The sequence below is a fragment of the Ovis aries genome, chromosome 23, assembly GCF_016772045.2.
Source record: "Ovis aries strain OAR_USU_Benz2616 breed Rambouillet chromosome 23, ARS-UI_Ramb_v3.0, whole genome shotgun sequence".
NCBI classification, from domain to species: domain Eukaryota; kingdom Metazoa; phylum Chordata; class Mammalia; order Artiodactyla; family Bovidae; genus Ovis; species Ovis aries.
Genome location: NC_056076.1, coordinates 57302186 through 57326272, shown reverse-complemented (window position 1 = coordinate 57326272; position 24087 = coordinate 57302186). Strand labels below are relative to the sequence as shown.

At 48.5% G+C, this 24087-nt stretch overlaps 2 protein-coding genes across 5 annotated transcripts in view; one reads left to right on the top strand and one right to left on the bottom strand.

Moving 5' to 3' along the window:
- Positions 1-24087, top strand: part of ATP8B1 (ATPase phospholipid transporting 8B1) — a 153082-nt gene that overhangs the window by 40384 nt on the left and 88611 nt on the right. For 2 of the 4 annotated variants that reach the window (XM_060405298.1, XM_060405297.1), the window contains exon 1: positions 1980-24087. This exon is cut by the window's right edge and continues 12249 nt beyond it. The exons of 1 other annotated variant lie outside the window; for it this stretch is intronic. The gene's annotated coding sequence lies outside the window, so the exon portion shown is untranslated. Of the gene's footprint in view, positions 1-1435; positions 1777-1979 lie in introns of those variants that run through there. One more of the 4 variants, XM_027960977.3, reaches the window with a different exon arrangement.
- LOC121817746 (collagen alpha-1(I) chain-like) lies at positions 1092-2748 on the bottom strand. The gene is made up of 3 exons (XM_042239363.1): positions 2614-2748; positions 2098-2248; positions 1092-1918 (listed from the first exon to the last, which is right to left on the bottom strand). The coding sequence occupies exons 1-3, from the start codon at positions 2746-2748 to the stop codon at positions 1092-1094; spliced, it is 1113 nt and encodes a 370-aa protein (XP_042095297.1).

Genomic DNA, 24087 nt, shown 5'->3' with positions numbered 1-24087 from the left:
GATGCCATGATCTTAGTTTTTTGAATGTTGAGTTTTAAGCCAGCTTTTTTCCCCATTGTCCTCTTTTACCTTCATCAAGCAGCTCTTTAGTTCCTCTTTGCTTTCTGCCATTAGAGTGGTATTATCTGCATAATTGAGGTTATGGATATTTGTCCTGGCAATCTTGATTCCAGCTTGTGATTCATCCAGCCCAGTATTTCGTACGATGTACCCAATTCTTTAGCCTGTATTCAATCGTGGCCTGCGTCCAGGCTCCAACCTCCTCCCTAGTGTTGTTTTACCACTGCACTGCCAGTCTGGTCTATCCCATTGTCACTAACAGTCACTGTGTTTCCTGGCTTCTGGACCTTTGCTCTATTGCTGGGGTCAGAAAATCAGCACTGAAAAGAGATAATTTGAGGTCATCTGTTGCAGACTCATTCTAGGGATGAGAGATTAGATGACTGACCAGCACCACTGAGTCAAAGATCAAATGTAGTTAATGAAAAAGAAGCAAAAGGCAGTCTAGCATTTAACAAGATCAGTAGAGTCTTTCATCTGCTGAAGATCAAGTTGGTGGCCCACTTTTGGAACACCCTCCCCATGCAGCCCTGATTCCTGAATGTGTGGATCTTTGAGTCCCCACTCAAGCCTGCCACTTCAAAGACATCGTCCTTAAGCTCCCGGTTGGGAATCAACTCCTGGCCTCTCTGATCTGCAGATAGCTAGTCACTGGTGCCTGAGTCCTATCTCCTCTACTATACTTTCAGCAGACTCTTTGATTCAGCTTTGGATTTCCTCCCTGCTTATCCCAGAGACTTGCCATAGCAGGTGAGCGGTAACATCCTGCCAAACCGAGTTTCTGATGTAAGGGAGGGGTGATTCAAGCTCCCAGACACCAGCCAGCAATCATGCACGTGAGTCCAAAAGTTCCAGTTGACACCAAACCGTTTGCACGCTGCACTCCAGTCCTTCTGACTCCAAACCAGTCAAGTCTTTTGGCGCCGTCTCTTCCCCCACCCTCCGCGCGGCGAGCCGCAACGCGCATTCGGTCACCAGTCCTGGAACGTGACTTGGCATCGAGAGGGTACAGCTCCCCTTACCGAGGGAGCTCAGGTCCGAGTCGAGCTGCGGCCTCGCCAGCTTTCCGGGCTGGCGCGGTCACCGACCCCAGGCGGCGGCCGGGCTAGCCGAGGGCAGCGGGAAAGTGACGCGGGACGGACGGGGCGGGGTGGCAAGCGCGTCCCCAGGGAGGCGGGGGCGTCCGAGGAGGCGAGAGAGGCCAGGGCGAGGCGGGGGACGCGCTCGGACCGCGGCCAGGGTGCCCACCTGCCGCCGGAGCGCACAGGGCTGGGGACTGGACCCGGGCCGCGTCGGCCCGTCTCGGGGCTCGGCATCCGGCTCCTCTCCGCCCCCGGGAGGGACCGAGGGAGGGCCGACGGTCGGGCCCGCCCCCGACCCAGCTGAGGCTGCTGAAAGGAGACCAGAGGCACCACCCCGGAGCGGAGAAACCAGTTTGGCCGGTCCTGCCGAGCGGAGGGAAAAGGGCGGCCGCAGAGGAAGGGGGCGCGGACGCGGGGCGGGGGAAGGCGGGGAGCCATTGGAGAGCTGCGAGAGCCCGAGGAGCCGCCGCCAACTGGACACGCTTCCCGGGGCCCCGGCCAGCCCCGTGCGCCATGAAGCGCTAGCGCGGCGGCCAGCGCTGGGGCCGGCGGGCGGCGGCGGGCAGGTGCGCACCGAGCGCGCGGGGAGGCGCGCACCCGGCGGATGCCCCAGCCGGGGCCCAGCGAGCGCCAGGTGAGGAGGGGCGCGGCGGCCCGACCCCCGATGTGCCCCGCAGGTCCCCTGCCGTCCCGCTGGGCGACGAGCCCCGGGGAACCGGGAGGCGGGGGCAGCAGCTGTCGGCGCCCGCGGGCTCCGGAGCCCACACGGGTGGGATCTGGGTGGAGGTGCCGGGAGCCTTCACGGCCTCAGGGATGGGAAGACACAGCTGGCGGGGCAGGCGGCACCGCGGGGGCGGCCCTGGGCTTTTCAGCGGTGCGCCAGGCGTTCGGGTTCTGCGCTCGTTTGCTGCGCTCAGGTCGCGGCTTAAGTGCCGAAGATCCTACCTGGCCGGGCTTGTGGCTCCTTGAGGGGCGCCGCTGGCTTCCCTGCGACGTCTGTCGTCCCTCGGGTAGCCTCCGTTGACAGGGTTCTGCTGGGGGCCCCTTTGGGAGCCGATGCCCACGCGTCCTGAAAAGACCTCCAGGGCTGAACGTACCGGCCGCGCCTTCGAGGAGGGACCGGGAGTGAGCTCGCCGCCACCGCGCCTACTGCGGGACCGGCGCCCTGCAGACGGCTTCCGAGAGCCTTAATGCTGTTTGGCAGGTGATGGGGAGGAGGGATCCTGTTTTCTGCCGGGGACTGTAGGGGCTAATCCTTCAGCTTCCATGGCACCGCCAAAAGCCCAGCTCCTTCCCTCTCCAGCTTGGTGCCCGACGCTGTCACCTCGCTGTCTGACAGCGGAGTGGCACTTGCGGGGAAGGGGTGTTGCAGAGAAGGGCGAGAGTTTTACCCGCCCCTCTTGCCCACCCCTCCCCACGTTGGGGAAGAGTTGTCATTGTCCCCTCACCATCTCCAAGGGAGTGCGCGCACCTGGGCCCCGCCGGAGAGGGGTGGGGAGGCTTGGGACGCTGATCGGTGACAGCTGTGGGGAGCACGAGGTGCCTGGGGGATGCCGAACGCAGGAGGCGGGTTGACAGGTTCGGGGAAGGGGAACCTGAGCTCCATTTCCGCTGAGCGAGTCCGGCTCAACCCCACCCTGCTCCCTCGGCCTGCCGCCGCGGCCCCCGGCGCTCTCCAAGTCCTTCTTGGGTAGCTCCGGACGCCGCCAGTTTCCCCTCCCGGAAACTGCCCGCCCTGTGGGCCTAGTAACAGATTTCCCCCATCTTCCTGATCGCATTGCCTGGAAGCCTCTTGCTTCCATTCCTCGAGAATGAAATGAGACAACGCAGGCGACGCACTGAAAGACTACCCGGCACCGCAGGTTACAGAGGACGGTTAACCGCTGTTAGAAACGAGCTTAAAAGGGTGTGTGATCGAGTCTCCAGCGATGGTAAACACGAGGCAGATAAAAAGGGAAAACAGCGCAAAGTATGAAGGAGAAGTTCTAATTTTCATGTCTGGGGAGTGCTTTTATGTTAGACCTTAAAATGCCATTCATTAATTCCGGGCCTCTTGTTGAAGGTTTTATTAAAACCTGTTATAAATGCATGTACTGTGCAAAAGTTGATGGTTATTAGCTGATGCTGATTACTTTCTGGGGGAGACGTCTGCCTGCCTGCAATTACTCCTCTAAATCCTCTTAATATATTCATTAGGTAGTGGAGGCTTCCTTGTTCTAATTTTAGGTAAGAAATCTTAACCTTTGTTCACTTGCCATTTTCTAGTGACCGTGCTTGGATAATTTTTAGGGATTCTTTGGTCTGACATAGGGCGCCAGACAAGACTCGGTTGTCTTAATACTAGTGAACAGCAACACCCTGTGTGAAAGCAGCTTTGGCCACTGTAGTTTTCTTTCTGTTTTTTCTTTTTTTTTTTAAGGAAAATGCATATCAGTGTGCACTTCCTGTGGCTCAGTGGTGAAGAATCCCCCTACGATGAGGGAGATTTGATTCCTGGTGGGTGGGAAGGTCCCCTGGAAAAGGAAATGGCAACCCATTCCAGTATTCTTGCCTGGGAAATCCCAGGGATGGAGGAGCTCGGTGGGCTGTAGCCCATGGGGTCACAAAAGAGTCAGACAGGACATGAGCCATTAAACAACAATGCTCTTGTTAGTGATACTCCTTAGTGACGGAGCTCGGAGGGGTTCTTTTTATTTTTGTGATAATTGAGGCTTTAAAACAGTTTGGTAAAAAGTTGCAGGTGTAAGTAGTCTGCAGGTGTAAAGCAAGTTCAGGACTGGTTCTGTTTTGCCGGGATGGGGTGTCTCTCCGGTCTTGGCCCTAACAGCTCCGACCACATCCAGCTGTGGAAAGTTTCTTTCCCCATCTGCGGCTCGTCCCTCACTGCTTCCTTCCTGTTTTCCCTTCTGACCTCCCTCCTCTTCCCCTTTTTCCTGGAGCAAGGAGTTGTAGACAACATATGGATTTAGATTCCCACAGATTTCAATTCCTTTACTTTAAATTGTATTTAATGTTTACGGTTTATTCTTATCTTTATTTTTGAAATTGTGTCACTTTAGATGAATTCCTGAATTTTCTGAAAAAAATGTTTTTCAACCTCCTTGGGTTGCGGAAGATTAAATAAGAAACCAAGTAAGCCTCGCTTATACATATTAGGTGTTTGTTGTTTTCTTAGTTTTCTTCATTAAATGGATTTTAAAAAATAGTTATGATGCCCAGGTGTTTAGTGTGTTTTTTGTATTTTATTGCCTTACTGAAGCTTGAATCCAGTGTTGGTGTTCAGTAGATTCATGGACTCCAGGTGATTCTTACAGCTCACCTGAGATTGTAATCTCCTGGTTACCTCTGCTCTTTAGTTTCAATCATTGTGTTAAAAAAAAAAAAAAAAAAAAGGAGCCTGTTTGCTTATGAATGCAGAGGAACTTGCTTTTTAGATACCAGAACAAGTGTTATGGGGTCTGTTCATGTTTTGTGTCTCTAAAGAGGTGCCTTTAAAGTTTCTCAGGCAGTTCATTTTAGACTTTACTTCTAACCCTCCCTCTAGGTGAGTCTCCTGGGGAGTTTTTTTGTGTGTATAGGTAGTGTCTTTAGGTGTCTTGTGAGTTTTCAGGCTTGTTTGTTGGCATTGTTCAATTAGATTAATTGTATTCATGCCTGTAGGTGTTGTTTTGTTACCTACTAAGATAAGTAAAAATTAATTTGCTACCAGAGGAGTTTTAAGAGTTTTAAGCCCCTGGTGGCTCAGTAGTAAAGAATCTACCTGCCAAGGTTCGATCCCGGGGTCAGGAAGATCCCCTGGAGAAGATGTCCCACTCCAGCCTGGTGTGCTGCAGCCCATGGGGTCACAAAGAATCGAACACAGCTGAGCGACTGAACAACAGTTCTTGCCTGGGAAATCCTGTGGACAGAGGAGCCTGGCAGGCTACAGTCCACGGGGTCACAAAAGAGTCGGACGCCACTTAGCAACTGAACAGCAACAGTGAAAATTAATTTGCTACCAGAAGAGTTTTTATAACGTGAAGAGAAGATAGGTCCTCCCAAATCCCCATCCTTGTGCCCAGCTAAAAATCATATCCACTATGAGATCTTCAGAGATCCCATGTTGTTGAAGAGCTGGCATTACAGAAGAAGAGTCTAGAAAGCACACATACACACACACACACAATTAATGGTATATATATAAAACAGTTTTGTATCTCATCTTTATTAAAAAATGAATTTTTTCTCATCTGATCATTAAGGAACACATTAATACTTTTCCTAATTGTTAAAAATTTGTTTAGGCGTGTGTGACTCTTTTGCCACCCCATGGATAATTGCACTTTAAATTGTCACCAAAATCATGCACAGTGGGAACTATGTTTGTTAAATGGTCCCATGGACGTTGAGCCCAGAGGCAGCAGTTAGGGGCTGGTGCAAGTGCACTGGGATACTGTGATCTGGCTTGGAATCCTGGCCTCGTGGCTCCCTACTTGTATAACCCGCGGCCGGTTGTTACCTTGATTGCTCTAGCTTCAGTGTGCTCATCTGTAAGATGGAAGGGGAATAGTACTACCTCAGAGTGTCACGTGATGGGTTCCAGCTGAGAGAATTTAAAAGAGCTTAGCACAGACCTCAATCAAACATAGTCAGTGTTACTACCGTGGTGCTGCTGATGGCTGCTTAGTCACTCAGTCACGTCCGACTCTTTGCGACCCCATGGCCTGTAGCCCCACCAGGCTCCTCTGTCCATGGGATTCTCCAGCCAAGAATACTGGAGTAGGTTGCCATGCCCTCCTCCAGGGGATCTTCCCAGCCTAGGTCTCCCGCATTGCAGGTGGATTCTTTACCGTCTGAGCCACCAGGGAAGCCTGTGTGCTGTTGATACCGGTCAGATCAGTAAATACTCATGGCTCAAGCCACCTTTGCCTTTCTCCTAGACAGTTCGGGAAATGAGCATCACTCCATATTCACTTAGCAAACATAGGTGTGTATTTGCACCAGGCAGTGGCAAGAAAAAGTCCTCTAGAGCAAGGGCGAGGTTCTGAACTTCTAGACCCAGGGCTTGGGTTCTGGAGTCCAGGTGTCTAAGGACCAGGGGGCACGGTGACCTAGGGGTATGCGTACCCAGTCACTGTCTGGAGGGGTGGCCGCCCCCACCTGGGCGTGCTCTCCTCCTGCAGAGTTGGGGGCAGCCCTTGGGACACAGCTGGTCTCCTTCACCCCCACTTCCTGACTGCTTTCATCTCCCTCACCTCTGTACTCTTGTTCTTTATTTAAAATTTTTGGTTGCACCCCATGACATGTGGGACTTTAGTTCCCTATCTGGGGATCGAACCTGCACCCCCTGCATTGGAAGGTCGAGTCCTAAGTGCTGAATTATGGAGAAAGCCCTGTATTCTTGCTTAAACAAAAAAAATGAAACTTCTCTGTTCCAAACTTGGGTTCTTTTCAAAGGATCAGTGCTTTCTGTTGGCTTCTGAGTTGTGGCCCCTGGTGAGCATCACTAGTGACAGAGACCACTGGTACAATCCCATTTACCTATCTATCCACCACCCACCCGTCCATCCTATCCATTCATTTAAAAAATGGCTTGAGCGTACTCTCCCAGCACTGGACTGGCGATGTGGAAGCCTGTGAGGTTCCTGGAGGCCTGAGTTGTGTTTTTGTCTTTTCCTCTTTGATAAGGCAATGGCAACCCGCTCCAGTGCTCTTGCCTGGAAAATCCCATGGTCACTAAGAGTCGGACTGAGCGACTTCCCTTTCACTTTTCAGTTTCAGGCATTGGAGAAGGAAATGGCAACCCACTCCAGTGTTCTTGCCTGGAGAAACCCAGGGACGGGGGAGCCTGATGGGCTGCCGTCTATGGGGTCGCACAGAATCAGACACAACTGAAGTGAGTTAGCAACAGCAGCAGCAGCAAGACAGTAGAGCAGATGTTTTCTCTCTTCCTGCTCTGGACTTTGCCCCTCTGTGCTTGGGGAGGTGGTTGCCTTAGACCATGGAGGGTGGCCTGGGCCTCTCCCAGCTCTGAAGCTCTGTGTTCATTATCAGTCTTCAAGTCCAGTGAATTTACACTTTATAAGGGAGAGCTGGGCCTGGAGGCTCTGGCGGATCAGCAGTAGGAAGCTGGCTGTCAGTCTGGGGAGAGGACTCCTGGGGCTGGGGGCCCCAGGTATCAGAGGTCACCCTTGCTCCAGGGCCACCCTTCAGTAGTGACGACCACCTTCCCTCGTGTGCCTGAGAAGCCTGGTGCATCTATCGAGTACCTGTGCAGCCTGACCTTTGGCCAGCAGCTACGGTCCTTATTTATAGGGCTGTCACTTATGGCTCTGTCTCTCTGCTGAGTGCTTTTGTTCACCAGAGTTGGAGTTTGTTTTTAGAGCAAGGAAGCATTGGAAGCCAGTTTTCTAACCTTTACTCAGACGGGGCCCAGTTGGAATATCCTCATCGGAACGACTCGGGCACTGAGAGGCTCACAGCCCCTGACCTCCTGTTCCTGCCGTTTGGGGAGGCTCCTGTGGTGGGTGCATTGCTTATTTTATGGTGTGATATGAAACTGTCAGTCGCTCAGCCATGTCCGACTCTTTGCGACCCCGTGGACTGTAGCCCACCAGGCTCCTCTGTCCGTGGAATTCTCCAGGCCAGAATACTGGAGTGGGTTGCCATGCCCTCTCCCAGGGGATCTTCCTGACCCAGGGATCAAACCCCAGTCTCCTGCATTGCAGGCAGACTCTTTACCATCTGAGGCACCAGGGCAGCCCATGGTGTGCTGTGATTCATGTACAAACCTTTACCATGTCTTCTTGTGATGCAATGAACTACTCAGACCACTCTCTGAGACTGGTATATGATCTGTGGATCCAGAAGAAACATTTACTGTTCTCTCTAAGAAAACAGATAACCAGTGAATGTGGGTGGTTGAAACAGGCACTCATGGGGGGAGGTGGGTCGGGGTGTGTATATCTCACCCTGGAACAGAGCAGCCTAGCCACCATGGTGGAAATCACACGTGTGGGCCCCTAAGCCAGGCACCGGCAGATGCTCTATAAGCCTTCAGAACTCTTGATAAAACAGTGAAATTAAGTGTGTGTGGGGTCATCAGCTGCTGAGACGGTGAGAATGAAATGAAAATCTACCCTCCGTTGTTGGTACCAGAGCAACACCGGGAGGAGAGGGGGTTCCTCATGATGTCACCCTAGTGCAGTAGTTTATTTCATGGGAGCTTTGTTTTAATCACTGTGAATTATTTATAACATTTTCCATTTTAGCCATTTTAAAGTGTGAATTCCGTGGCATTAAGCGTATTCACAATATCTTGCGGCTCTCACCACTGTCCACATCCAGAAGTTTTTCACCGTCCCATTTGGAAACTCTGTACCTATTAAACAGTCACTCCCGTCTCGCCCTCACTGTATCTTCTAATAACCTCTGTCCTGCACGGTCTCCGTGATGTTGGCTGTTCTGAGGTCCCTCGGCCACGTCACACAGCACGAGACCCTTTATGATGCTGACTCCGCTCAGCACAATGTCCTCAAGGTTCGTCCACGTCACAGCATGAGTCAGAGCTGCCTTTCACTTTCCAAGGCTGAGTGATATTCCCCGGTGTGTGTATACCACGTTTGGTTTATCCAGTTGTCTGATGAGGGGCCTTTGGGTTGTGTCCACCGTGGGCTGTTGTGAACATGGGCATATCTGTTTCCTCCTGGGAGCTGTTGAGATGTGATTCAGTTTTGTGAGATTTGTCATTCATAGAACATAGAACCTGGCTAAGAGGACCAGAGACGTGGAGAATTCAGTGTCACATTTTCCTCCAAAGCATCTTGGAGATGAGGCTGCGGGAACTGCGAGGAGGTGGGTGGCGTGGAAGACTCGTGGCGGCAGCCATGTTTCTCCTTTGCACCTGCGGCTGCTCTCACACAGCTGGTGGCCCTTTAGAATTTCATCACCCTCTGACTTGCAGTGTGGGTGACACTGTGCTGTATACCATGGTGGGGCTTAAAAGCTCAGAAGGCCTGGCTCCACCATCTGAAGATTTCTGCAGGCCACAGCTGCCCTCCAGGGAGGCTATTTCCTAGTAGAGGTAAAAATCCTTAACTTTCCTCCAGAACTGACTTGACTTAAAGAAAAAAATTTTTCTGGTGGATGGAGGGAGGGTTAGAATGACAGAAAAACTTAAATGTAATGTTTGAAAATGGGATGCTTAAAAATCAGATTGTTTTCTACCTTAGGATAGAACCCATGGATTTCAAAATAGGTTTCAAGGCAAGAGATCACTCACAGGGTGGCAGAGTCATCAAATGTTGCATCTGTGTACTAATGTGCTTATTCATGGAGCAGGATCAAAGCCAGAACCCTTTCAATCATGATTAGATGTCTATTAGGCTAAAAACATCTTAATTGCAACAATATACTCTTACGTGACCTTTTGCTCATAGGGTGTCTTGAAAATTAGCTGAGACAAGGATTTGCATATTTTAAAAGCAAGACTTTTTTTTTTTTTTTTTAAGTAAAACTTACACACATTTCACACTGACTCCAATGTCACTATCCCTGGATATCATTCCATCTTCCTATCCTGTGCCAGTCCCAACCACAGAAAGGATTTTAATCTATTGGAGCTTTGCTACTTTATCTAGTTCAACTCAGTTGAGATTTAGAATATTTTTAAAAAATCAGTCTTAGCCTTCCCCTCTTGCATAGTAAAATATGGTGAAAATTCTCAAAGGTCACATAAATAGCATCCAGTGTGACCTGGATCCTTGAGATCATTCAGAGCAACACTTGGAAAAAAAAAAATAGCTGAAGAAAGTTTGCTCAGGCCCTGTACTCTTAGTTGCTACTGGTCTCATTTCTTGAGTTCTAGCAGGTGGCTCAGTGGTAAAGAACCCGCCTGCCAGTGCAGGAGACAAGGGTTTGGATCCCTGGGTTGGAAAGATCCCTTGGGAAAGGAAATGACAACCCACTCCAGTATGCTTGCCTGAGAAATCCCATGGACAGAGGAGCCTGGTGGGCTACAGTCCATGGGCTTGCCAGAGGCAGACATGACTGAGCAAGCTTCTTGAATGGCTTCTCTTAGGGAATTTCCTGTCTCCTCGGTCATTCCACAGCATGGACACTCCTCCTTAGCCTTACAAAGTCTAAGACAGCTGGCCAACAGCTACTTACAAACCACATCCTTCGTGCCGGGCACTCAGCGTCAGTCAATTAATCAAGGAGGTGAAGAGCCTGCCCTTGAGGAGCTCACATTCTATCGAGATGAGGACAGTGAATAATAAAGATAGTGAATAGGTAAATTACAGGCTTCCCTGGTGGCTCAGATGGTAAAGAATCTGCCTGCAATGCAGGAGACCTGGGTTCCATCCCTGGGTTGGGAAGATCCCCTGGAGGAGGAAATGGCGACCCATTCCAATATTCTTGCCTGGAGAATTTTATGGACAGAAGAGCCTGGCAGGCTACAGTCCAAGGGGTTGCAAAGAGTCGGACACGACAGCGACTAGTGACAGCGCACGGGTAGATTACGAGGTGTGTGTGAAGATCAGTTCTGCTGCTGCTGCTTCTAAGTCGCTTCAGTTGTGTCCAACTCTGTGCGACCCCATAGATGGCAGCCCACCAGGCTCCCCTGTCCCTGGGATTCTCCAGGCAAAAATACTGGAGTGGGCTGCCATTTAGATCAGTGCTCCAGGGGAGGAAAAGAGGAAGCTGAGCAGGGTGAAAGAATCTGGGCAGGGGGTGGGGGGAGGCAAGGGAGCAGGATGCAGTTGGACAGTGGACAGGGTGGCATCCAGGTGAAGACTCAGCAGGGAGAGAGTGAATTAGGAAGATCTTGGCAGGGATGGGGAGAGTGTCCTAGGCACAGATGACTTGGTGCTTGGCTGGTGTGATGAAGGCCAACAGGTCATTGGCTGTTCCTCAGACCTGGAGTGCGGAGGGGCAGGGCCGGGAAGACAGAGCAAGGGGGTGTGGCACCCCTGGTGCAGGGCTTCCTGCGAGCGTGAGGATTTTGGCTCTGACTTTGTGCAAGCTGGATGAGGGCGTCGGTGGAGGACGTTGCCCACTGAGGGTCGTGATCTAGCCTCTGACTCGTGTTTTAGTCATTCCAGTTGCTGTGTGGAGACCACACCAGGGGAAGGCTCTTAGACTGGGAGGGTAGTTAGGAAGTGGAATCAGGTGAACTATGTTGGAGTCTGGGACCAAGGTGAGAGGTCTGAGAGAGAGAAGGCTGTGGATGTTTCTTAAAGGTAGAGCCAACAGGATTTCTGGACAGATTGAACTTGGGATGTAAGAGAAAGAGGAGCCAAAGATAACTTTCTTGGCAGAGTCTGGGTCGCAGATGGAAATCTGAATTTTCAAAATGCGGTAAATTCAACGGGCTGTGTTCAGATCACTCCTAATGGGTTATAAAAAGGCTCTTCAGAAGACACATTTGTATAAGATTTTCATTCACAGAACTTCAGCAGAGAACTTTATCATCAGAGCATGTCTTTCTTCTTTGCTGGGGAGAAGTGAGGTGCTGGAAAAGACAATTTCCAGGAAGCAGAGGACTTTGCTTGTACTGGAAGGAAAGAGACTGTGTTAGATGATCAGTTGTGTCTGACTCTGCGACCCTGTGGACTGTAGCCCACCAGGCTCCTCTGTCCATGGGATTTTCCAGGCAAGAATACTGGAGTGGGCTGCCATGCCCTCCTCCAGGGGATCTTCCTGACCCAGGGATTGAGCAGAGTTTTTACCCCTTGGTCCACCTGGGAAGGAAGATGGTCTATATTCCATGGGGGGCGCAGGGCATGGAGACCTCTCCTGCAGGAGAAAACAGGTTTTTGCTGGCAAGGCCCTGCTCCCACCGCTCCCAGCCTTACCACGCACTGTCTGCTGGGGAAGGCAAGCTTCTTCTCGCCCACAGACACAGGCTGGCCATCCCTATCTCCACACACGTGGGTCATCTTTTTTCAGTTTTATTGAGATATAATTCCTGTACTGTACAATTCACCCTTTTACAGTGTACAATTCTATAGTTTTTAGTCTTATTTACAGAGTTGTACCACCATCACTACAGTCTTTTTTCTTTTTTTAATATCTGAATACTTTTTTGGCCTCACCGGTCTTAGGTGTGGCTTTCAGGATCTTTGATCTTCATCGCAGCTTGCAGACTGTTAGTCATGGTGTTGGGGCTCTAGTTCCTTGACCAGGGATCAAACCCGGGCCCCCTGCACTGGGAGCACAGAATGTCAGCCGCTCGACCACCAGGGAAGTCCCATCAGAGTCTGTTCTGGAAGCTTTTTATAACCTCAAAAAAGGAGTCTGGTCGCCTTTCGCTATTACTCCCCTTAGCTCCTGGCAACCTCTGCCTTCTGAATCTATGTGTTTGCCAATCTGGACCTTTTCTCTAAATGGAAGCAGACAACATATGTTCTTTTGTGAGCTGACTTATTTCACTTACCATCATGTTTCTGTGGTGGTTTGTTTAGCGTAATCATCCACATTGTAGCATTTAGCCGTGTTTAAGTCCTTAATTGCTGAGTACACAAGTTACTTTTGCACGTGATGCGTTCTTGAAAGGGTCACAGGGAATGGAAATGTATGTTAGTCACAAATAGATCGATTAACATTGTTAGAAAAGGAATTGTTTGTGCCCAGAGAGCTAAATATTTCTCTGTGAAGGTGTGTGTGTGCGCGCATTAATTTATTCTTTCATGTACATGGAATTTGTGACTGACTCTAAAAACTGGTGGCTTTTGAGTGGCCTTATCATTTTCTTTCACTTAAAAAAGTCAACATTTACTTATTAAACGCCCACTACACTCCTGACCACATGGCAGGTGCTGGTGGCTGATGCCAGGATGAACAAAACAGGGACCTTCCCCTGCGGTGCTCACAGGGTTGCTGGAGGAGGGGTGGTAGGAGCCAGTACTGAACCGAAGAGATATGAGATGCCCTGATATTAGGATCTGTGATAAGCACTTACAGAAAAATAAGACAAGACTAAGAATAATGAGGGCTGACTTTAAGATGGGCCCAGAGGAACCCAAATGGTCATGGAAGGATGGATGGATAAATACACAGTGGTGCATCCATATGATGGAATACTATTCAGTCGCACACCACAACATGAATGAACCTTGAAGAATTATGCTGAATGAAATAAGTCAGACACAAAAGGACACCTATTGTATGATTCCCCTTCTGTGAGGTACACAGAAGAGTCAAATCCATAGAGGCAGAAAGGAGAACAGTGGTCACCAGAGGTGGAGGGAAGGGGAATGGGAATTACTGTTCCAGAGGACAGAGTTTCGGTTGGGGAGGATGAGAAAGTTCCCAAGGTGGGTGGCGGTGATGGTTGTACAATGGGAATGTACTGAACGTCACCGAAGCGTACTCTTACAAATGGCTAAAATGGTCAATTTTAGGTTGTATATATTTTACCACAACAAAAGATTTAGCCCAGGAAGATGTCTTGAAGGGGATTATTCTTAAGTTGAGACCTGAAGGATGAGAAGGCATCAGGTAAAGGTTTCCTGGTCCAGCTCATGGCAAGAGCATGTGCAAAGACCCTGCGGTGAGAGCTTCCTGCCGTGTCCTGGGACCTGTGAGAAGGCCAGGATAGCTGGGGTGGGGGGTGGGATGGTTGGGACCAGGAAGCGTGGGGTGAGGTGGGCAGGGACCAAGCTGGTTGGAAGACATCGGTGTATTTGTAAGCTGTGGAGTGACATGATTTGATTTTGAGTTTCAGTTGAAAACTCAGACTGTGCTGTGGAGAATGGGCCGGGGGGAGCCAAGAGCAGAAGCAAGGAGACCGGTTGGGAGGCTGCTGCCAGGGGCTGAGAGAGAGAGATGAGAGGTGGGGGGGCGTGGGCCCGGATGACGGTGGAGAGGTGAATCAGGGGGCGGAAGCTGCCGTTTGATTGTGGAGTCTCCGCCTGGGTGACGGATCAGATTCCAGGATCTCGTGGACGGGAAGGAGCAGTTGATTCTCAGGTTTCTGACATAAGGGATGGAAGATGAGGATGTCAGAGACGGAGGAGCAGGACGGAAGATAACGAATTTGGCGTAGGTCGTTGGTCGTGTTCACTTCCACCCAGGAGTGGCCAGAGGTCAAGCTCTGATAAATTCAGGAATTTTGCCTGGAGACATGCAGCCCTGGGAACCTGCAGTGTGGAGATTGGTTTAACGAATTCCATAGGGACATGGTGGCTCAGAGGTTAAAGCATCTGCCTCCAATGCAGGAGACCCAGGTTCGATCCCTGGGTCAGGAAGATCCCCTGGAGAAGGAAATGGTAACCCACTCCAGTATTCTTGCCTGGAGAATCCCACGGACGGAGAAGCCTGGTAAGCTACAGTCCATGGGGTCGCAAAGAGTTGGACATGACTGAGCAACTTCACTCATTCACTCATAGGGACATTGGAAACCTTACAACACTGAGCACGTCCCTGATGGTTCAGTGGTAAAGAATCCACCTGCGGTGCTGGAGACATAGGAGATGCGGGTTCAGTTCCTGGGCTGGGATGTTGATTCCTGGAAGATCCCCTGGAGGAGGAAATGGCATCCCACACCAATATTCTTGCCTGGAAAAATCCCACGGACAGGGGGAGCCTGGTGGGCTGCAGCCCTAAGGGTCGCAAAGATTCAGACATGGCTGAGCACAAGCATGGACGGGGAGGGATGCTGGAAACCTTATGAAACCAATGCTTTCCAACCTTAGGGCCATCCTTTTAATTTTTATTGTTTTTTTTTTTGTGTGTGAAATAGTACATTCAACTATTTTTTTAAGCAATAAAGCATTTAAATTTGAGCAAAGAAAGCACTTGTGGAAATGCTCTAGTGTTGCCTTATGGACGAGAATGACAGTGGAACACTGGTACAGTGTTATCTAGTTGGCAGGACCACCACACACAGGTCAAATGTTTGTATTAGACATGGGAAAGGGGCAGTTGGTATATTTAACGGGAACTCGCTAAAGCTTGGGAATTTCTCATGGACAGTGCGGTATTTATTTTTTTAATTACAGAAATTTATTGCAGTTTAGTTGATGTATGATATTGTGTTCATTTCAACAGTAGGGTAGTTAAATTGGCTTATGTGGCCTTGTCTAAAAACCAAATTGTGCTTTTAAATATGTGTATGGGGTGTGTGGGGCTTCCCTGGTAGCTTAGCTGGTAAAGAACCCACCTGTAGGAGACCCCTGTTCAATTCCTGGGTCAGGAAGATCCCCTGGAGAAGGCATAGGCTACCCACTCCAGTATTCTTGGGCTTCCCTGGTGGCTCAGACAGTAAAGAATCAGCTTGTAGTGCGGAGACCTGGGTTCAGTCCCCGGGTTGGGAAGAACCCCTGCAGGAGGGAACAGCAACCCACTCCAGTATTCTTGCCTGGAGAATCCCCACGGACAGAGGAGCCTGGTGGGCTACAGTCCATGAGATCACAAAAAGTCGGACACAACCGAGGGACTAAGCCCAGCCCAGCACATAGGGTGTATGACAGCGTGGTGCTGCCTTTCTTGACAGAGCTCTCTGCACAAGTAGCATTCACCCACTCAGTCCTGTGCTGTCTCTATTTGTTGTTGTTTAGTTGCTAAGTCGTGTCCTACCCTTGTGACCCCATGGACTGTAGCCCACAAGGCTCCTCTGTCCCTGGGATTTCCCAGTGCAAGAATACTGGAGTGGATTGCCATTTCCTTCTCCAGGGGAGGTTCCCAATCCAGGGCTCAAACCTGCATCTCCTGCCTTGGCAGGCAGATTTTCTACCGCTGAGCCACCTGGGAAGCCCTGACTGTATTTACTGGCCTCTTTTTTTCCAAGTGAAGGAATTGTAGGTGGCTTGAAGTCTCAGAACTAGTAATTGACAAAAGCAGAAATTGAGCTGATTAAGGATTTCAAGACACCCAAGGTGAGGGTTCCCTTCAGGACCTTGCAGTTAATGGTTGGAAAAGCAGTACAAACAATTTTGAAATATAGAAGCAACTAAAAACACACAGGGCACCCAATTAACTTTGAATCTTAACTAGACAACAAATACATTTTTTAACATAAGTATGTCCCTCCCATGCAATATTTGAGACATACTTAGACTAAAAAATGATTTATCTAGAATTCATATTTGACTGTACATCCTGTTGTGTTTTATTTGGCAACGCTACTCAGAATAAAAATTTAGGAACACAGAGATGTTTGGAATTTAAGGACTATGTATATATTCAAGCTCCCTTTGACAACTCCTGGATCTTCCATGCATTTTTAAAAAATCTAGAGTTGGTCATGAGAAGAGACTTGTTTTTTCCCCTTAGTCTCTTGAAATGTCTGTGTTGTGTTACTTTCCTGAATTTTAGTGAATATTCCTTATTTGTAGTTAGCAGCAGCCTGGTATTGGGGAACAAGCTCTGAGTTCAGGAGCTGGCAGATCTGACTGAGTCCCTGACCAGTTAGTTCTTTGACCTTGACTGGAAATAACAGTGTTTTAGATCACTTCATAGTTTTAAAACGTTCTCAGTTGGGAGTTACTAGGACAGGTATTGCTTCCATAGCACAGAAGAGAAACTCAAGGGAAAGTAAGGTTTGGATGGGTGGCCAAAACTGGGCTAAGACACTCTTCTCAGCTTTTAGTTCAGTGATCCCCATTGTTTTTTTAAGATCCCATTTCTTTGTGATTCAAATCATGGCTCTGATGTTTTATGGGCTTCCCAGTGGCACTAGGGGTAAAGAAACCCCTGCCAATGCTGGAGACTTAAGAGATGTGGGTTCAGTCCCTGGGTTGGCAAGATCCCCTGGAGGAGGGCATGGCAACCCACGCCATTATTCTTGCCTTCAGAATCCCATGGACAGAGGAGTCTGACAGGCTGTGGTCCATAGGGTCACAAAGAGTCGGACAAGGATGTCTTCTTGATGTGATTCCATGATTCTGTGTGATCTCATCTGTCGTAAGATTCCAGTTTTGAAAATTTACGTGGTGGAAACAGTGTCAAGCATGGTAGGTTAAGAACACGATGAAACATACGCTTCATTGGCAGCCATGGAATCTGGCAGCCAGATTTCCAGGAATTATGAAATTGTGGGTGGAACTGGGGAAGAATTAGGGTCCAATATTCTGAAAGGGCAAGCTTGCTTTCTTCCAGGATGAAGCATTGTCTTAATAATGATACTCATTCAGATTTTTGAAATTCTTGTACTTAAAGTGTAGCAGTCCCAGTGGATACCGCTAATACCTAGATCTGGATGGAGCATATTCTATTTTGAAGGGAGTTTGTCCTTTGTTTTTCTTGGAATTTTCTGTGTGCAGTCTGTGCTAACCACAGTTCCTTCCACATGGAAGGAGCTCAGCAAATGTGTGGTGACTAAATGAATAGAACACCCTATCCTTGATGACCAGCTTGGGTGGCCATTCATCTCACTCTCCATACTGACTTTAGGGAACCATGACTGTTAGCAATAGTCCTTGCCCTTCAGATACTTAATATTTAATAGAGGAATCAGACAAAACCACATCTAACTAAATAAAGTACAAGGCAGTATGGTCTTCACACAAAGAAGAAAAGAAACGTGCTTTTCTTTTCATCTCTTTTTAAGAAACATGTTTTTCTGGTGGCAGAGATGCCTGGTGGGTTCTGTTTTGTTCATTACATATTCGCCTTTATCAGCTTTTTTTTTTTTTTTGTCTACACAGTGAATACTACATGTCCCTTTAGAAAGCTTATAAAATTCCAGATGAGGTCTTTTTATCTTAAATGTTTTTTCCTTCTATTTTGAGACATTTTAAATCTTCAGAAAGATTAAATAATACCAACATTTGTATACTTCACCACTGAGGCTAGACCATTTTTAAATGAAGAGACGCCTTTTTAAAAGTTGGAAATCAGTAGAGTTGTGAAATCAACAAGTCACTAAAAACCAGTTTGGGAAAAGAAGCTCATGGCAAAGACTGAGCTGGAATAAGAAGACAACGTGCCACCCAGCCTCAGTTTTAGCCGGGACTTCATGCCCCCTCTTATCCGATGAAGTTACGTCTTATATATGGGCTCCTTTGCGTGTGTCATAAGGAAATAAGTAAGCATAATGTGGCTTTTATTGCACTTGGCACAGAACTCAGGGACTGTAAAGGCTGGCGACTATTGCAAGAACTACAGTACATTTTATTTGCTAGTAAAATTTAGTTTGCCACGTTGTCGTAGGCGTTGTGCAAGGATTTCCAGTCCAGAGCACTCCTAGAATTTAATGTTAATGTCTTAATTTATTGTCTTCAAACTTGTATCCTTGAATACTTCAGATCTTTTAAATATTCTAACATCCTGTTGGGCAGTCCTTGTATACTTTAGAATTTGTCTGACAAGCTCTGAGTTGTTGGAGAACATTTTTCTGCCCGAGCATTTTCAAAAGTCAATGTTCCCTATCTGGCTTTATTTTAACCCCGCTTACTAGACAAAGATGATAGTATCTTTCCTTTGCATTCAAGCAAATCTTGATTTTTAAAAAAGTTTAACATTTTTGGGGAGTTCCTAGTTTTCTTGAACTTTAGACACATTTCTGAAATGTAGGAGCTTAGGTTAGAAGATATCCAGGGCTTCATTGGGGGTCCAATGGTTAAGAATCTGCCTGCCAGTGCAGGGGTCATGGGTTCGATCCCTGGTCCCAGAAGATCCCACACACCTCCGGGCTGCTAAGCACCTGCTTCACAGCTACTGAAGCCCGTGTGCCCTAGAGCCCTGCTCTGCCATGTGAGGAGCCCCTCCCATGAGCAGCCCACACATCGCAGCTAGAGTAACCCTTGCTCACCGCAACTAGAGAGAGCCCGTGTGCAGCAACAGAGACCCAGCACAGCCAAAAGTAAATAGATAAATAAGTACTATGAATAAAAGTATCCCGCAGAATTACCAGCTCTAACATTCCTATATTAAATTTACTAGATCCTTCCCTCTGCCTCTGCCCAAGCGCTGCTTAAAAGGTGCTCCTGAGATGCTTCTGTCTTCGTTTCCTGGTCCGTTGCAGGCGCCATCTTTAGACTAACTCAGGGCATGCTGTATTTGCACATGTCCTTAGTGATGTTAAAATGGCAGGGTTATTTGTATTTAATCCTGGTATTGTGATACACTTTTTTAAAGCATGGCCTGTTATTTAAGGAGGAAAGCATTCGTTGCAAAAGGAAAAAGGATGATAGTGAAATATTTGATCGTTAAAACACGTCCCATAGAAAGGGAACGTTTTCATTCCTGGTGTTGCTCATGTAGTTGCTTCTCCTGACCACCTGATAACAAACGGCGCCCCCCTTTTACCTGTAATTCTGTAGGTGCAGCGCCCTCCCTGTGTCTCAGGGTCTTTGCCGTACTGTGTCCCTCACCTGTGACGTTCTTCCCCGCCCCGCCACCTCCTGCTGACCAGGGGTTACCTCCTCCTGGATGACTTCCTGCTTCTCCATGCCCCTCTGTCAAAGTGAGCGGCCCCGCCTTTGCTCCGGTCCCTCTCTGTATATTCCGGTGCCAGCTTGGATCACGCCATCTCAGAGAGAGGCCATGTTTATTTCACGTGCCGACGCGGCTTGATGTGTAGTCGTTGTCTGGATACTGGTTTTCAGAGTATGGTCCCGGAGGCGGCAGCATCAATGCAAGTGAGGGCCCCATCCAGGTTTACTGAGTCAGAAACTCAGGAACTGGGACCCAGCGTTCTGTGGCTGAACAAAACTTCCAGATGGTTCTGATACCTTCCACAGTTACTTCTTCAGTGTATTAAGTTGGATGTTTTTGCAGTGATCCAGGAGGTAGTGGAGGACAGGGAAGCCTGGCGTGCTGCAGTCCATGGGGTCACAGAGAGTCTGAACCACGACAACATCGGGGTGGAGAGACCCCACTGCGGACAGACAGAATGAACTGCATAGCTTTCATTCTTTCAGAAAGATGCCGGACGAGACGACCCAAGTTCTTAGGCCTTATTACTTAGCAAAACAGTCACAAACAAAAAGAGATATTTTAAGATTTTGGTACCAGCTTTTGTTACGTATTACCATCCTTTTCACATGCTGCATAATACTAGGGATTATTTTTAATTAACTCCTGTTCGGGGAAAATGGACTTTTGTGATATCTTGGTCTGGGTTAGAGATCTTTTTTACTAATGGTACTTGGAAACTTCTAGATCATTCTGTAACTCTGAGCTAGAAGATATTTGCATCCAAGGGAAGACAGCTAATGCCTATATTCACTCACTATTCTGGTTTGGGTTTATGTTATTGTCAAAAGATGATAATGAGTTTCCAGGATCTTGAAAGTATCTTGGGGTTAGTAAAATGACATTTGTTTCCTGGTAGGTGGAGCAAAGTCAAGTTTAATACTTGGCCTGGTTGTATTCAGTTTTATGTGCTTGTCCACAAAGTCAGAACGTGAGGAAGTTGATCATTTGTAGAGCCCTTATTCTGAGTTGGCTGTGAACTTGTTGAGACAGAAATGAGCACCAGGTTTCTTAAAACATTTTGCAGAAATTTCCCCAGCCTGATCAGCCGCAGGTGATTTGGGTCACAGGAGGACATTTCCGGTAGTCACAACTTAGGGGTTGCTACTGACATGTAGTGATTGAGGCCGGGAGTGTTGCTAATGCTCTGGCAGCCCCCACCATGAAGACCTCTCCTACCCCAAACGTCAGTAATACTAAGGCTGAGAAATCCTGCTCTGAACCGTGCACAGGACGGTCCTAAAACCCTGGGGTTCCTCAGGAGTCAGTCCCAGCCCCGTTTCCCTCCGTGGGGTGATCGCCTCTGGTTCTGTGGCTTTGTTTATTAGTGTTAGTCACTCAGTCGTGTCTGAATATTCGTGTAGCCCACCAGGCTCCTCTGTCCATGGAATTCACCAGGCAAAAATCCTGGAATGGGTTGCCGTTCCCTTCTCCAATAACTAACTAAATACTATTAATTTAATGTGCCGATTTCTGCTGACCTTCCATTGCAGCCACCTTTTTCTCTCTGCCAGCCTGCTCTCTCCACTTGAGCATCTTCAGAGCCCACCCCCCTCACTCCTCACACACAGCACATCCAGTCCTGAACCCCAATCAGTTTAGACGACGCTGCTCTCCCTGGACTTGGACTTGATCTGTGGCGCTTTCTCTCCCGCGCTCCGCCATCTTGACCTCCACTCCTGTCCATCTCCTGATCTGTTCCTTCTACTGCCAGAAGGCCTTGAATCTGCCCGCTTCTCTCCATTGCCGTCCCCTCAGTTCCAGCCCCCACCCTCCTTTTCCTGGACCACCTCAGGGGTCTCCCGACTGGTGTCTCCATCTCCACTTTGCCCCTTCTGACCCAGGGCAGCCATTTATCCCGAAGCATGTCCACACCCAGCTGCAAAACCTGTCTGCAGCTCAGCATTGCAGTTTCAAGAACATTTCCCTTCTTAAAGGGCTCACCAGGCCCGGCTCCCCGCACCACCAGGTCTATTCTTGTCCTCTTTCAGTTCCTGGAGCACACCGAAGCCCTTCTGTCTCCACACCTACACATTTGTTGCTTTCTCACCGGGAAAGCTCTTGCAAATGACTCCTCCTTATGTTACTGAAAGTGAGGTCTGGCTGCCTGCCACTCAGAGCCATTAACGAGGCCAGGTTGGTGGAAAGGAAAGTTTGCTTTATTTTGAATGCTGGCAACTAGGGTTGGGGGTGGGGGTCTTCCCTGGTGGGTCAGAGGGTAAAGAATCTGCCTGCAATACAAGAGACCCAGACTCGATCCTTGGATCAGGAAGATCCCTTGGAGAGGGAAATGGCAACCCACTCTAGTATTCTTGCATGGAGAATTCAGAGCTGGACATGACTGAGCAACTAACACACAACCAGCAAGGGAGGGTGGTTGTCCATCCAAAGGCCTACTCTACCCCATCTCCCCCCTGCCCAAAAATCAGTGGGCAAGAGCTTTTATGGACAGAGAGAGGGGTCTACATGCAGAAACAGCACAGTCAGTTCTGACCGTCATCTTGAGATTGGTCATCGATGGTCTGACCAGCGTCATCTTGATTGCTCTAGGTACAGTTAACCTTACGTTCCAGCATCGGTTTGTTTCCATTTTTTTGAGGCCAATTCTCAGAATGATGGTAGTTTATGTACGGCTACAGTCTAGTCATCATAGTTAACTTCTCCACCTGGCATTTCAGTATCTAATAGACAGCTCACAGGATATGGCTCGGAATATTATCTAGCCCTTGAGGAGGAATGAAAGGTCCCTGACTGTGTTTAATGGGCACATCATTATTATTTGGCCTGCTTTGACCATTTTCCTTTGTTTATGCATTTTTTCACGTCTCTGATGAAGCTTGTTCTTGGGCTAGCGTTTTTCCACAGACAAAAAGACAAGCTGAAAATGTCGGGGGTGGGCAACGGCCGTGGGGTCCTGCTCCGTTTCACTTATCTCTTGCTTTTTGGCTGAGTGTCGTTTCTTCAGAGTGTCCTCTGACCACTCGGATGAAATAGGCTCCCCCGAGGGATGCCCTCTGCTCTTTCTCTTGAGAGGGAAACCCTTTGTTCGGGTGTGCGGTGACTGGTGTACTGCCCTGTGAGCCTGGAATCTTCTGTCCCTCTCGCTACAGCTCAGCGGCGGGCAGAATGGCTGAAGCTTGTGGTTTGATGACTCTCAGTGGAAGGTGAGTGGGAGCAGGTGTTGCCTGAGTGGGGAATGAATGGAGACCAGTCTGCAAGGGTGAAGGGAGGGGGCCTGAACCTCAAGGCTGTGGGGGCACAGAGGAGGGAGTTATCAAACAATAACTCAGTTTAGAAGGGTTCAGGAAGGTTCCCAAGAAGAGGTTGCGTTGGAGGGCCTCTTGAAGAATGATTGGGGTTCCTCAGAAGAATGACTTGGGAAATATTAATAATGAAATTCTGATTGGCTTGGGGGTGATGCTGGGAATTAAATGGATTTTAAAGACAATCTGCTGCCTGATTGCACCCACCCATGGCTGAGAAGGACCTTCCAGAAGGTGGCTGCTTCTGCAATGTAGACCAATGGCTTCTCAAACACAGATGTGCTTGTGAATCTCCAGGGGCTTCCTGTTCATAAGTGGCTTCTGGGTTTGATTGGTGGCAAAGTTCCATAATTCTCATGAGCCCTTGATCGTGAGGATGGGGGGGGGGTGGTAGAAAAGATGACTTTCGTGTTTTCTCCAATACTTAATTTTCTTTTAGGTTTTCCTGTGAATTGTGTCAAGAAGTATTTTAAGATTCATTTTCAGCAGCATCTGCCGGGTGTATTTGATATTTTTAAAGTTCTTATTTTACATGGGCCTGCCTATATGATTAAAAGAAGTGGAAACAAGGTTGTTTTGAGACAGGTGCAGCCATCCTGTTTTATGACTGTCATCCTTTTCAAAGGACCCCAATAAATACAGTAGTAATTCTGTTAGATAGGACTTCACTTTGATATTGTTATCTCCATGAGTGCATTCCTCCAGGAGCGTTTTTTCCCCCTACTCTCCACTCGAATCTGACCATTATCTATTTTATCACTTCTCTGTAGAGCGTTTTTAGCTCAGACAGTCTGTTCTCTGCCACTTGTCATACTTCTGGGCGATTCCCCCCTCCTCCCCTATAGACCTGTGTATCTTCAGAAAAGACAAACTACTATTAATCTAAGCCAGTCATCCTTCAGGGGGAAAACTGCTTTCCTTAAAGAACCACGTTGTAGTCCAGACTCAAATGGATTTCATGTTCTCTGTAGCCTTCGTTACAATGCATAAACCAGAGGTGACTGTGGAGTGTCTGTGGGAGGGAGGGTACAGCCCATTCTTGGTTTTGCAATGCCTGAGACCGTCAAACCTGGCTACAAACTAGAATCACTTGAGGAGCATCAAATATATTGATGCTGGAGATTCTGATCACCCAACTGAGGTTCCCCTGGGGTCATTCTAATGCAAAGTCAAGGCAGAGAACTGTTCAGAAGGTAGATGCTGTAAGAGTCTGCTGGATGTTTTTTAGCATTTCAAAGATTTGCTCAGGCTTACAGAAATGTCTAGACATAAACACAGAGGGA